Here is a 14240-nt window from a genome sequence, read left to right on the forward strand (position 1 = left end):
GCTTAAGAAAAACAATTACATCATTAGATTTGCTATTATTTACAACCTCAGTATATTCTTAATGCTATACAAATTTATATCAGTTTTCTACATTTATGTCTTTATTAAGAAATGTGAAAAGGGAAAGAATATGTGTTGATGATCAGTCCACTTCTCTTATTACACATCTCACAATGTTAGTTTATTTTTCTCAAGAGTGCAGAGGCATCTATACCAGCAGCATTGGTGTTCTCAGGGGTAGCTGCTTTCCTTGTGGAAAGAATGGCAATTGTTTATCAAGTGTTAAATCAGAAAAGCACGTGTGTATGTTACATATTTAAGTACCTCTTGTATTGATGACAAATTTCATTTGTACAAAATAATTTTTAAAAAGCACCTGAATTAAATAGTAAGAATTGCATTGTAACTGTGGCTAGTTATTCTTCTCCATCTATAGTGTAGAGATTGAAATGTGTTGTTTCTCTGTACAGATCCCCTACAGACAAAGAAAGTAAGAAAGGTGCCCCCTGGTTTGCCTTCTTCTGTAAGTACCAATTCTTTTACTTAGACTAAGTAAAGCAGGCTGAAGCTGGGCTCTGTTTAGCTGAGATGCAAATTACTTAAGTTGTCGTTAGGAAGGCTATCCACTGGACATGAACAGCTCTGCTAGGCGACTGGGAGTGCTTTTTGAGGACTAAATACACATTTGATGTGTAATTTTTAGATTTCATAGCAGTGATTTGTAGCTTGCTCATATGCTCCTACCCACTTGTCCCTGTCATTTGAATTCCTCTCTTGGGAGGAGAGCTGGGCCAGGAGCTGTCAAAGAAGATCTCCTGTACAGGTCTTTTGATGTTTAATTAGTCATTATGTTGCTGAACAGGAGGACAGACAGAGATTAATAGCTGAGAATCTTAGAAATTTACATTTGTAATAATCCCAGTGGAGCTGAAGACATTAAGATTCGGAGGACATGTACAGCTCAGCTTGCCTCAGTAGGACTGAGGTTATTAATATGCATAAATCACCGAGTCAGATGTTCATTGTGAAGCCCTGGTGGATTTTAAAGCCTTCATTAAGCCTTTCCTAACTTCAGCCTAGCATCAGGAAAGCTTTCAAGCAACTAGTTTGTTGATCCCTCTTTGCTTGAAAATTTATCCTTCGAGAATAAAGGGCTTTGATGAAAAAGGTTGGAAGGGTTTTGGTGGAAAAATCATTAATGGCTGTGATAATCTAATGCTATAGGGGTGTTCTGCGGTATTAAATATGCTTTATTCTTAAAAGGAAGAAAATTTGTTTATAAATGAATCTGCATTTAAAGATCCACGTGAAGTGAAAAATCCCCAGTGAAGTGAAGGGCAGAATTATTTTTCTTCCTGCTCAGAACAAACAGGAGGGGAGGGGGAAGCGGCGCTGCCTTGCGGGGTACATCTCTTTGTTGTGTAAATGCGTGTTGGGCTTTTATTTGGCAGTACTTAACACATGGGCGCAGGTGCACTCGGATGAGTCATAACTCAAAGCCGGATAGGCTGAATAGCACATACTGCACAGGCAACAGTAATGGAGCGGGAGCAAAATGAGGCCGATCTTTGTATTTTGCATGAAGTCTGGAGTATGGATGGAGTCTTCCAGTCCTCGCATCTCCCCGGTCCTCTCCTCCCTCTCTTCTCCTTCTCCCTCCCCCAGCTCACGGTGATGTGTACCGAATCCTGGATCCGAAATCCTATTTTAACCGTACTTGCAGATGGAGCTGCGATAGCGGGGATAGCCTGGGGCAGCTGTGCTCTGAACCTGCAGCCTACCTGGAAGCCAGGATTGCAGCTGCAGGCACTCTTAAAAGCTTTTGCTTGCATAAGCACTTGGGCCCCACTAGAGGCTGAATAGCTGCTTGATAAACAAAATGAACACAATGCCTCAAATCATTATTCCCGAGGCCAGGAATATTCTTTTTCTTCCTTTTTTTTTTTTCCTTTCTTTTTTTCTTCTCTTTTTCCCCTCCCCCAACCCCAGCCCTTCAGCAGCAGCTAAAAATAGTTTGGCAATTTACATTTTAACAGTTTTGTGTTATGTAGGGTGGCTTTACAGTCTAGCAGATGATTTCTGCTAGATTAACAAAAATATATTTGAGATTTCAGAGAAGCTAAAACACATAGCAGTGCAGTTTCCTTGTAATTTATTACTGTAATTCACAAAAAGTAATAAAACTTGCATGCTTCATATTTAGTAGCATTAGCCAGGTAAAGAGATCGCTTTAGCAAATGAAGAATTTATCTCATTTCTCTTACTAGGCTTTAAATTTAAGCAGCAGTATTTTTCAGATGTTTTTATTTTTCTTCTTAATGAAGACAACCAAATGCTGATTAGATTTTATTTATATTAACACGATAGCAATCTGAGCAGTGAAGTGCAGTTACTGTGAATAATCAAAGATAGCTGTGCTGCATTTTTCAGACACCGGTCCTCAACATTTCAGTGTTTTCAGTGCTGAGTACTGCGCTGCAATGAGATGATGGATGACCAAAAAAAGTGCGATGAGATATTTCATTTAGCAGATGACACAAAACTAAATTTAACTGATGATCGTAGGAAATCTAAATTGAGTTACTAATTATGTGATTGTTGTCTGTTCTTATTTTAGCCATGCCTTTGTAAGAAGCCAGTGTATTGTGGCAGAGATGAAGTTGTTTCAGCTAGTAGGTAGTGCTGATTATGGCATGGAAAGTCACAGGAAAGATAGTTCATATTTAATGTTTAAAAATTGTAAGAATCTGGATTTTTAAAAAATTTCATTTTCTTAGAGATATTTTTCTCCAGTGTTTTTGTGTTGGTATGGGGCTACCATGTCAACGGATATTCTAGTAATTTAATTTCTTAGATAATGCTTAGGTAATTGTCCAATAACAATATTTTAAGAAATAACGATTTCTATAAATCTACTTTGTTTCTGTTTCTTCGAGATACAAGTGGTATTTTATGAAATTATTTGCTTTGAGTCTTGCCTTTCTTCATGTGTTCCAGTTGGGGCCTAAAGTAAAAACAGTTGCACAAAAGTGATAATAAATTGTTGAGTTACTTCTGAGGATGCAGCTTGGAGCCTGAACTTTGACTGTGAAAACTAAGTAACCATGCAAATGTATTTTTAAATTTTCCTATCTGAAGTTGGCTAAGTGGTGATGAAGTCATTGCCCCCAAAACATTTTCTGTGTTGACATGCAACTACTACATTGAACTATTAACTAGGATCCGATATTTTTCTGCCCTTTATATTACAGGAAGAGATTTTTTTAAATGTTCAGTGACAGGTTGTCCTCTGAAATTCCAAATTTTGAGAATTTTTCTTATTGTAGGAGTTACTGTAACTAAGTTGATAAATTTTAATAGCATCACGTGGCTTGAGCCAACTGTAACTCATTGGTGGTCACTTTGAAGGAGCACAGAGCCAGCCAGTGTTTTCAAAGAACTTCTCAGTATGTAGAGAGAACATTACAGCTTGTTTGGAAAGACACCAGGGGATGGTAATTTAATTGTGGATGTGCTATGAGCAAAAGCACGGTATTATTTAGCCATATCATAGGATCACAGAATGGGTTGGAATAGACCATGAAGACCATCCCAACTATGGACATGGACTCCACCCACCAGATTGGCTGCCTGGAGCTCCATCCTGCCTGGCCTTGAGCACATTCAGGTATGGGGCACCCACAGCTCCTCTGGGCAGCGTGTGCTAAGGCCTCACTGCCTCAGTAGTAGTTTCTTCCTTGTATCTAAACCTACCCTCTTCCATATTCCGATAGATCTTTCTAAATTTAAGCTCATGATGTTTTTCAGTAAAATCAGTATGATATAAAGTTGATTGTAGAGGTCCCTTATATCAGCCACGCTGTCCATGTGTACTAATACACTGCAAGAATTCTTTATCAAGTATAGTGAGAGGAAACTTGGTTTGCATGTATAGAATTACTTCCCACACACTTCAGTCTTTTTTTTTTTTTTTAACATGCTCGAGTGAGCTTGGGAAGCGTATTTTAAGAGCTGTGTTATGGAGGTACTAATGGTGACTGAAGATGCTAGAGGAAAAATAGATTTTACTTCCTTCTGTGCCCGTCTTACTTCTCTTCCTCCCCAGAGCTAAAAGGAGGGTTTTTGAAACAGGTGGAAATGATTCACTGCTCTGTTTAACTGAAACCCAATTTTTGAGATCTTAAATGTTAGAATTGCATTAAAAGTAATACAGAAAAAAAATACAGCACATAGCAAGTGGACTTTCTTCAGAGAATTATCTTCACTACTAACAAGCTGAGTGTGCATTGAGGTGGCCTGCTGTAAAGCAGCCTCCTTAGAGATGTTTCTGCCAAGTCTTCAGATCTTTTCTGAAAAGTACAGCTGAATAAAACTCATGGAGCAGCCTGTGTAGATACACTGCTGAAGTGACGGTGCTCTGTTTTAATTGACTCGTTCCCACAGAATGCTGTGGTGCCAAAATGTAAGAAGTAGCATTTAGAGTTGGTTTGGAGTGTTGTGAATTGCCTAGTGCAAACGAGTGACACATTCAGCTGTCATTCTTGTCTTCAGTACTTAATGCACACAAAGACGTCAGTAAGTCTGACCCCTGCCTCTGATGCTGCTGGTGTTGTATAAGGCATTTTTCAGTAACAAAAGTGAGCAAACGAACCCCTATGGATAACCCAGTGCAGAGCGTGTGGCTTCTTCATGGTTCAGTCTTTCTTCTGCTTTATGCTTATTCTTTTACCATCTGAGTCAAAGGATAATGTTTTTAGGAGAGGGACTTGAAATTGATCGGATCACAGATTATTGCATCCCATCCGTTCTTTGCTATGCACATAAAGTCAGAGGCAATTAGCTGTCATTAAACAAGCCTTTGCAAGGTCCTGCTGTGAGAGTTCAGATGGTTTGTGCTGATACTTATGTAACCCTCTCTTAGCAGCATTTTTTGGCTGCAGTCAGATCCTGTTTCCAGGACTGTGGTAGATTATCTAAGGTTGCTTTATTGAGAAACCTTCTGTGAAAATTCTTTGCATGTATATGTAAGTGTGCAGATATTCTTCTGTTGTGTTTGGATTTATTTGTAGATTTTTTTACATTTTCACAACACATCAAAATGAGCATATTAGATGCTTGTAAATTAGAGCACGCATCCATGTGGAATAATCGAACCCGTGCAGTGTTGTAAAGCTGCTTTCTGAGAAAGTAATGTCTGAATTGCAGCTCGTGTCGTTACATGGAGGAGCTGCATGGAATTGCTACAACTCCTGCATGACCTGAAGATGTTTTAATTACCATAAATTAGTGTGGTATTTTATCGCAATAGATAAGGACTAAAAAGGATCGATGAAGACCGATCCTTCCCATCTTTGGCACCTCCTTGTTGGGGGGTGAGGATGCATAAAGAAGGCAAGTTGCAGTGTTTGGGAGATGTGTTTGTGGGATTTAGTGGTGCGAAAATCCAGGGCTGCTGGAGATGGTTTGCACTCTGCCTTTCCATAGGGCCACACAAAGGCAGTGACATCATTAGGGTTTGATAGAGCAACTCCATTTGCAAAAAAACCCTATATTTCAGCAAGCTGAAATAGAAAAGAAAGGGAGACGAGTGCGGGAAAATAGAGGCTGGGGCCAACTTGCGGCCCACATTTTGACGGGTCGCCTTCTGAGCCCGCTGCGGCTCGGCGTTCCCGACCGCCCGCTCTGCGGCGGGGCGCGGTTCCAAAGCCGGCCGGCAGGGGGCGCCGTCCGTCGCGCCTCCGCCTCAAGAGCGCGGCGCGGCCGGCAGCAGGGCGGGGGGGCGCTGCGGGCCGGCCGTGAGCTGCGGCTGTGAGGCGCCGCTGTGAGCTGCGGGGCGGCCCGGACGCGGGTCCGTGCGCGAGCGGCTTCCCAGCGAAGCGATGAGTTCGAACAGTGTTAAGGTATTACCCGCCGTGTGTTCCGAACAAGTTTTTAAACCTCTTCAAGTACACTGTCCGCGTTTGGTTCTGAGGAATGTGATATATAGCTCTTTTTCCTCATTCTTTCCACTTTGGTAAAATATTTGTATTAAAAAATCCTGAAATTCGATACTGTGTGGAGAAATCCTCAGAGGAGCTTTGTAACTGTGACTTTCATTTAAAACCAAACGTTTACTTTAGTTTTTTTACCTTACCCCTGTAGGTAACTGGAATGTATTTTGCTAAAAGCAACAAAGAAACTCTCAAAATAAACTTGTACCTTTGCTATGGGCTAGTAATGGATGAGGTGTAATATCAATTAAATTAGTATTTGTTACTTGTTTTCTGTCTCTTCCAAATGAGAAGTTGCTGGAGGTGAATTTAGATGTGTGTATGTGTGTACCTTTCTGCTGCCTTTGCCTCCTTGCAGTGCAGCGTCACTTGGGCTCTCCTCTGCATCAGTTGCCAGTGTTTTGGAGCTGATAAGAACTTTATCACTTCTGAAACTTCTGCTCCATCTTCAAACATGGTTGAAACTGATAACGACTAACAGCCTTGTGCAGGGTGAGGATGAGGGGAGCCTCATAGAGTAGCTGTGTGAGCCCCGTTTCCAAAGGTAGCAAGTGAACCCAGCCCCAGAGAAAAACCAGCCAGAAATGAAGAACGGGATGGGTTGTCCCATCAGTAGCAGGTTTGGGCTTATATCCAGTTGCCATTTTTCAGAAAGATTGAAGCCAGCTCTCACCAAGGGAACGTATGACTTACACCTTACAGTTGGATATAAATAATTATGAATGTTTTTGCTGCTTTGTTGTGCTTGAACACACCCATTTAAAATAATAAAATTGTGAGTAAAAGGCCTTTTAAAAGTATAACGATGCTTCAGACTTGTTATGGAACGTGTTTGACCAGAGGGTGGCTCTTGTCCATTGAGACACTTAGAAATTTGTCTTTTCTGTAGTAGGATGAACAATTTTCAGCAACCTAGAGGAATTATGGCTGTTTTGTTATTTTTTTTTTAATGAATTTGGATGGTGGGTTACATATGCTTATTGTGTGTTTGCTTTGTGGCTCTGGACAGAAATGTAGTGCATGCCATAGGCTGGTTTTAGCAAGAACGTACAATTCATTCACAACTGAACTTACTGTCAAGATGTTCTTTAAAAGCATTCTTTTACAGGTAGTTGGGTTGATTATTAGGTCGGTATTTCAGTTTGCAGTAGATTCCGTTATCTCTTTATATACTTTAAGTAAGGGCAGCTTATTGTTTTTGACACACAGGGTCGTGAGTGGAAACAATTCAGGCTACAAAGTGCATGTCAGTTCAGTGCTCCTCTGCTGACGGCATGTCTGTCTGAAATCAAGTTTAAAAAATTGGCTCTGTCTCCAGCTGACTTGTTTTGTCAGGCTGAGTCATAAGATTAACCCCTGACTTGTCACCAAGGAAAATTGGGTAAACAACTGCCTTGAGTACAGTATCACTGATCCAGCTCTGATTCATTGCACTGCAACATGATTCTCTTAAGAAAACAAATTTCAGAGCAGCTGTCGCTTAGCTTAAACGGGGATTAAAAAAATTGCAGCCACAAAACATTAACTTACAAATGCAGAGTTATTGGTAACAATGTCGCTGCTTTGTGTTCGCCTTTTCAAATTATTCCATTTTCAGTCTATTTTTCATCTATTGTTGTGTAAGTAAACATCTGTGGGTTAAAGTTTGATATGCTTGATGGAATTATGATTTGATCCCGTTAAGTGAATCAGCATAACAAAAGTACCGTGAGAAATAATAGTGTGGTAGATGTAGAGCAAGTACAGCGATGAATTTCAAGTACTGTGCGTTCAGATTTTATTCGCGTCGACGTAGCCAAGGGTAGGACAAGTACTTCCCTTTTTGGTAAAATGAAATTATCACGTTTGATTTGTGGGGGAATAATTCCAGGATCCAATCTGTTTCTTGGATCGCTGTGGAGGTACCACTCACTGAACTAATTTGTCTGCAAGCTGACAGTATTTGATGTGGCAGTAGCCAACTTTATTGGTTCTGCTGTTGTTTTTGTCTTACCCATGTGCTGATGAGCAGTGCCAGTAATGTCCTTGTACAGATAAATGTTGATTGTGTTAGTGAATGTTACCAGTTAATGTTACCTGGGTGTTTTTCATCACAATTGCTCTATACAGGTACAGGATAACGTGAAGAGCACATGTCCACACCCCAGTGCTACGCTGGAAGTTTAGCTTTCCCACTGTAGGTTGTAACATCTACCCAGTTATTTTTAGTACAAGTGCATCATGTTTAGCATTGAAGAGGGGATTTCATCTTAAGTACAACTGCTCTGAAAATGGAGCGTGTGTATGTGGAGGTATGGGAGCAATTTCAGAGAGGTTGAAGACAGCCTTTACTTCAAAGAATTGAATCTAAAAGTAAAGTTTGTGTGCTTGATTTATTTTAGAGGGAGAGGGAGAAGAGAGAGGAAAAAAAAAAAAAAGGCTTTCTTTTCCAACCCCTGAATGCTGAAAGCACATTTTACATGAGTCTAAATGATTGAAGTCCGGTGTGCTGTGAGAAGTAGCACGCATAAAGATCTAAAGATCTTTTAGCATATCTCATCTGTAGAGTCCCGAACGATAGTGAGATTTAAGGAATGGCATTGTGAGTCGCAAATCAAAGCTTCTTACAGCTTCTCTGGGGGCCAGAATGAGTCCTTGTGGTCCCTGGGGGAAGAAGGAAGCTGCGAGTCGCTCTGCGGGGCTGGCGCTTAATAGTCTGAAGTAGCGCGATGTTCCTTTTTGCAGCTGCTGCTGCGCCTTTGTGCAGGGGAGCTGTGGGGCACTGGCCTGGCTGCAGGGCGAGGCGGCTGTGGGCGTAGAGTTGGAGTTGGGGGAAAATGTGAGAGTGCTTCAGCAGATGTGAGCTGCAGGATGTGTGTGCCGAGCACAGCCGTCTCACAACTGCTTGGTAGAGTTCACTGAAGAGGGATTGCAGCTTGAGGTGTAGTTATTTTTTGTACTGTGAGTTCACAGGTGCTGCATGGTTACGTACCGAGATAAGGGGTGCACAACAGACCTAAGGCTTTTGTCTGTCATAGTATTGCTCTGCAGTCCGTCTGTCCCCACGCAGATCTCCGTAGCTCAGAGCTGTGACACGCACATGGTGCTGGGCTGACCGAGGCGGGTTGTGCAGCCTCGGTCCCTCCTGCAGTGCTGTGCTGAGCTCTACCGTTTCCCCTGCCCCGAAGCGTTTTCCTGCTTTTGTCGGGAGGTGAGGAGGCGATGCTGTGCCTTCGCCTGCTTCTGCCTGGTCCCAGTCTTTTAATTAGTGCCGCTGCTGAGTGAAGAAAGCAAAACCAGAGCGAACTGGCACAGATCCTGTGTGAATACTGAGGGACGTGGGGGCTGGAAGCTGCAGCCCGTCTGAAGCATTGTGTAACTCACAGTTCTGTGACACGTGCCAAAGTTTTTTGTTGGATTTTTTTTTTTTTTTCCCTTCTGTTTCTTACGTGGACATGCAAATTTTATTTTTCCATACAGGAATGTGTTACGCAATGTAAAGAGAGCGCGAGGTCACGTTTTCAGCCCGCCGTCGCGCTGTGTAAGGTAAAGCGCGGAGGAGCGCGCAAAGCAGACGCGGCTGCAGCCTGCCGGGCCGGACCTCGTGCTCCCCTTTGTGCTCGGCCCTTTGTTTCAGGCCGCCGGGGCCCGGCGCCGCGTGCCGAACTTGGAGGCAACTTGTGGCGGCCGCCGCAGCCGCGCCGCTTCCTTCGGAGCGGAAAGCGGCACCCGCGCTCGCCCGGGCCGCGTCCGCGCGTCCGTCCCGCTGCGTGCCCGCGGCTGACGTGGCCGCGCGCCCCGGGCTCTCCACGCGCCCAACCCCCCCCCCCCCTTCTCCCCCCCGCCTCCCGGCCGCCTTCCTTCGGGCCGGCCCGCCGAGCCCCGCGCCGGCCGCCCCCGCCCCGCGATGGTTCCGCCCCGCTTTGCGTAGCGCCCTCTGAGCGGCGCGGGGCGCGCGGCGGCGCGGAGACGCGCGCGGGCGGCGCGGCGGGCGGATGTGGCGGCGGGAGGCGGCGCAGTGGGGCTGCAGCCCGGCGCCTCGCCATGTACTGCGCCTACCCCGTGCCGGGCGTGGGCAGCAGCTCCCTCATGTACTACTATAACGGCAAGACGGTAAGGAGCCGCCTTTGTTCCCCGCGGCGGGGCAGCGCGAGCCTTCGGCGAGCCTCGCGCCGCCCGGGGGCAACCTGTTGGCGGGCGGGGGGTCGCGGTCTCAGAGAGGGGCCGTGCGCGCTGCGCGGGGACGGCTCGGAAGTCCGCGGTGCGGAGCGTGGCGGGGCCGGGCCCGAGAGAAGCGAAGTTGCGGCGGCGCGGCCGGGCCGGGGTTCCGCTCGAAGCCGCGCGGAGCGGGCGGCGCCCTCGGGACGGGCGGGGGAACATTCGCGAGCGCGGGAGCGCGGCTGCCGCTTCTCGCGTGTGCGAATCGAGGCGCGCTGCGTGCTCCGGCCCGGGCGGTGCGCGGCTGCGCTCGGAATAGCCCCGAATAGTGCGCGGGGAGACGCCGATATCGATCGCGCTTGAGAAAGCGGCGTTTCTCCTCCGCCCGGCTCGCCGAGCCCTGCCCTCGCCCGCTAACTTTTCTTCCGAGGCCCCGCGCGGCGCTGGGAGGCGGCGGCTGCCCGGGCTCGGCGGGAGCAGCGTTGCCGCCCCGCTCCCGCCCCGCGTCCCGCTGCCAGCTGCCCGCCCGCCGCACCGCCGTGCTTCTCTTTCATGTCTGCGCCTCGGCCGCGGCGATCCGTTTGAAGTTTTATGTGGCGATATATACGAGGCTTAAGTAAAATGAACTGTACGGTACCCCTGGAGCAAAGGGAATATAACTCGCATGGAGTTTCGATTTTGTTCTTTGGAGAGCGCAGATCGCTCTATTACAGCGTTTCTCTTTGTTCTTGTAGCAGGAAGAAAAGCTTTGATCTTATTAAGTATTTCCAGGCGTAGAGTGGATGGAAGCGCTGGTACTGTAGGGAGGGGAGCGTGGCTGGAAAATTGATAGCATGTGCCTGGTGCGGGTCAGGGGTGACCTTTATGAGCTGGAGGAGTTAGTAAATAGATGACAAATCATATGATGGTCCTATATCACGTTGGCCGCAGTAGTTTTAATTTATTTTTTTAGCGTGTTCTCTCCCAGGAATTCTGCAAGTTGGAGTAAGTTATTAATTTAAATACACGGGTGGAGGATACGTGAAGTTGGGGAGTGATTTCTGCACGGGTCCTTTTAAGCACACGTCTTACTGCGGCTGCCAAACATGGAGATCGAGCTTTCTCTAATGAGAAAACAACATGTACCCCAATTTTTACATCTTCCTGCTCTTCACTGCGTTGATCAGTTAGGACTGATAAACTTTGTGTGAGGTTATGTGAACTATGGGGTTTGGGATCCCAGTGTTCCTCTGTACTTTATGATGTCCGTAAGGTCTGATTTACTCACAGGCAGCGCACAGCAGAAGTGCTGAATTTCAGACTCTTGTTGAACGTTTTCTTGTTTCAGAACTTCTCAGTTTCTAAGCCAGAAGGCAGCCTGATGTTGAGCCAAAAAATAATTAACTCAGCACCACAATAGGTGCTTGTGTGTGCTACACCTAAATTGCAATTTTTTTCTCATTTTTTAAAAACTTCTTTGTTCTACACTATTAGAAGAGGTTCAGGTTTTGTAACTTCTGTGTGTTCAAGGAAGGAAACATGGAAGTTAAAAGTGACGTTATCATAGAAGTCCCTTGCAAAGGAGTGAAGTTTTACCATTATCTCCTATAGGTTTAATTAAAAGCACATTTTAAGAATCTCCATCAGATTAAGTATTAAAAAGATCTCGATCCCCCTCATAAAGGACAATAAAGCGCTTGCACTGAACTAGAACATATTCAGCCTTGGTTGTAGGGTTTCTTCTTCCCCCCTTCCCTCCATCCTTCACCTGTTGATAAATGGGCACTATTCTTATTTGTTACCAAGATGGCACCATTTTGTTGTGTGTTTTGTTGGTTTGTTTTTTTTTTTTTAAATTGTGAAAATCATGACTACAAATTGCCTTTATTTCTACTTTCATTTTGTTTTTCCCCTTCCCTCTTGGATTTCTACCAGAGCCGTGCTGTGGATTGAGAAGCAAATAAATAAATATATATATATATATACACACACACACACACACACACAAACAAACATACTAAAAAAAAAAAAAAAAAAAAAAAAACAAAAAAACCTGGAAAACTGTTTAAGGGAAAGTAATAGCACAAATTTAAATGCTACTTTATTTGAAGCTTTGAGGTTTTTTTTAACTGGTGAATAAGAAAACTTCTTCATTCATCGATATTTTTTTTTAATTTTATGGAATGGTTTCAAAATAGTAAGAATGTATATTTTATACCTTATGTGTGCATTAAGAATAAAATAAGGACTGAAATGAGTTTTCCCATTGTTTCACTTCACCTTCAAGCCAAGAAATATTTTTTTCTAACTAATTTTACAGCGATCTGGTGATCCTGTTATATAAATACTTGAAAATAAATTGCAACAATGTCAGTTATGGCAAAAATAAATCACTTTAAGGTACAGTGTTACCTATGGCTACTGTTTCACGTAGGAATTCATTTGTGAATATTACATGCTGTGTTTTGCGCATCGTATGGTTGTATTATACCTATTGGTGTTTTATCATTGCATAGCATTCATTTCTGCTCAGCGTAAGCTGGGATTCCAGCGAGCCCTTTACTGAGTTACTGCATCATTCATAATAAATTTCCACAGTACCTATTAAAGACAGAAAAATAACAAGGTATCACTTTGGAAAATAGGTGGTGCTTGCTGATTTTGTTTCGTGTAAATGAGCCTGTGTTGAGATGTTTAGAGAACATCTGGTTTTCCTGAGAACTTTGAGAGTAAAAGGCTGCATGTAAACATGTCCGTGTGTATACATACATAGCCAGGCATGTGTATATGTGACTCAGAACACCAGGTGTGAGTGCATGTGTGTGTGCATGTTGGATACTTTCAGTGGAGAAGATGCCTGTCCTGCAGCCATTGCTCTGAGTTACAGCACAGCTAAAGATATTTAACACTGCTGTCTGATGCTTAGGTGACCTGACAGCGTGCCTTTTTGTAGCTGTTATGCAGTAAATAATGTACCGCATCTTTTAACATCAATGCCAAATGTTTTCAGTTAGTAAATTTTTGAGCAGCCAGGTGCTAGGAAGAGTGGCTCAGTTCTGCTTTTGTTAGCGTTGGGCCAGTTAGCTACAGGGAGAAAAGTACAATGAAATGTGTTCTGTACCATGTGCTGCTCGCAGCAACTTAGACAAGGTCAAAGCTAACATTTGTAAGTCAGGATAAATAGAAGATGGTCTGGAGAATCTCTGGGGTGCGCTGCTGTGGACATTGAATAAAGAGAGATAGGAAGTACTGGTCAGCTGGATTTCTTCTGTTTCTCACCGTTCTTCTCTTTTCCCCTCCCCAGACCACCAAAATGTACTGCAGGTTCCAGCTCATCAGCCCTATAGAGTTTTCTCTGCTCCACTCCATGGGGTTAAACTGCCGATGTAGTGAGCAGCGGTCCCCTGCCAGAAGGGTGTCTTGTCTGCAGCACGCTTTATTGATGCCTTAAAACGAAGGTTATGTCCATTTCCTTGGGCAAATGAAAGCAGCTGGGGATGGGATCAGGTGCTGTATGGGACAGATCTATATTTCTCAAAATGTGAGCACCAAAGAGTAATGCACACCCACTTGCTCGGAGGAATTGCTTTCATAATCACGTGCACATATTGCAGTCTGTTTGTAGAAATGCAGCAGGCTATTGGAAGCACAGAAATGGAGAGCACTAGCGAGTTCAGGGGAAAGAAGATCACCAGATGCAAAAGATAGCGTTTTATCTCTGCTGCTTTATCTGTCTTTGTGGTCACTGGTGTGATGGGGATTCCTCACACAGCTGTGATAGCTTCTTCCAACATCTAGAGAGAGAGCACATTAAGAAATGAGCTGATTCAATTCAAGTTCTCATAGATTTTTTTGTTTGTTTGAAAATCTGATTTTAACTAGGGGATTTTGAATACTTAGATGTCTGCTTTCTTTAGTAACAGAGTAGTTTGGAAAGGATGGCGAGAGATATTTGTTTTTCAAATAAAATGGACAAAGAGTCTTCAAATATTACATATACATATTTAATTCTAGTGCTTTTCCTCCCTACTCGAAAGTCAAAAGAACAAACTGAATTTGGGATTTTTTGATGAGTTGACTTATCACATTTTAATACGACTTGAAAATTGTCACTGTCGGGGGGAGAAGCGAGGA

The 14240-nt window shown here is 44.0% G+C and overlaps 1 protein-coding gene across 11 annotated transcripts in view; it reads left to right on the forward strand.

The window, feature by feature from the left end:
- TCF12 (transcription factor 12) overlaps positions 1 to 14240 on the forward strand; it is a 158014-nt gene that overhangs the window by 108819 nt on the left and 34955 nt on the right. For 8 of the 11 annotated variants that reach the window (XM_052672619.1, XM_052672622.1, XM_052672617.1 and 5 more), the window contains exon 9: positions 471 to 523. In XM_052672619.1, the coding sequence (XP_052528579.1) occupies positions 471 to 523 (53 nt within the window). Of the gene's footprint in view, positions 1 to 470; positions 524 to 9940; positions 10083 to 14240 lie in introns of those variants that run through there. The other 3 variants (XM_052672626.1, XM_052672627.1, XM_052672628.1) reach the window with 1 other exon arrangement.

The sequence above is a fragment of the Tympanuchus pallidicinctus genome, unplaced genomic scaffold (genome assembly GCF_026119805.1).
Source record: "Tympanuchus pallidicinctus isolate F22 unplaced genomic scaffold, pur_lepc_1.0 scaffold12, whole genome shotgun sequence".
Lineage (NCBI taxonomy): Eukaryota > Metazoa > Chordata > Aves > Galliformes > Phasianidae > Tympanuchus > Tympanuchus pallidicinctus.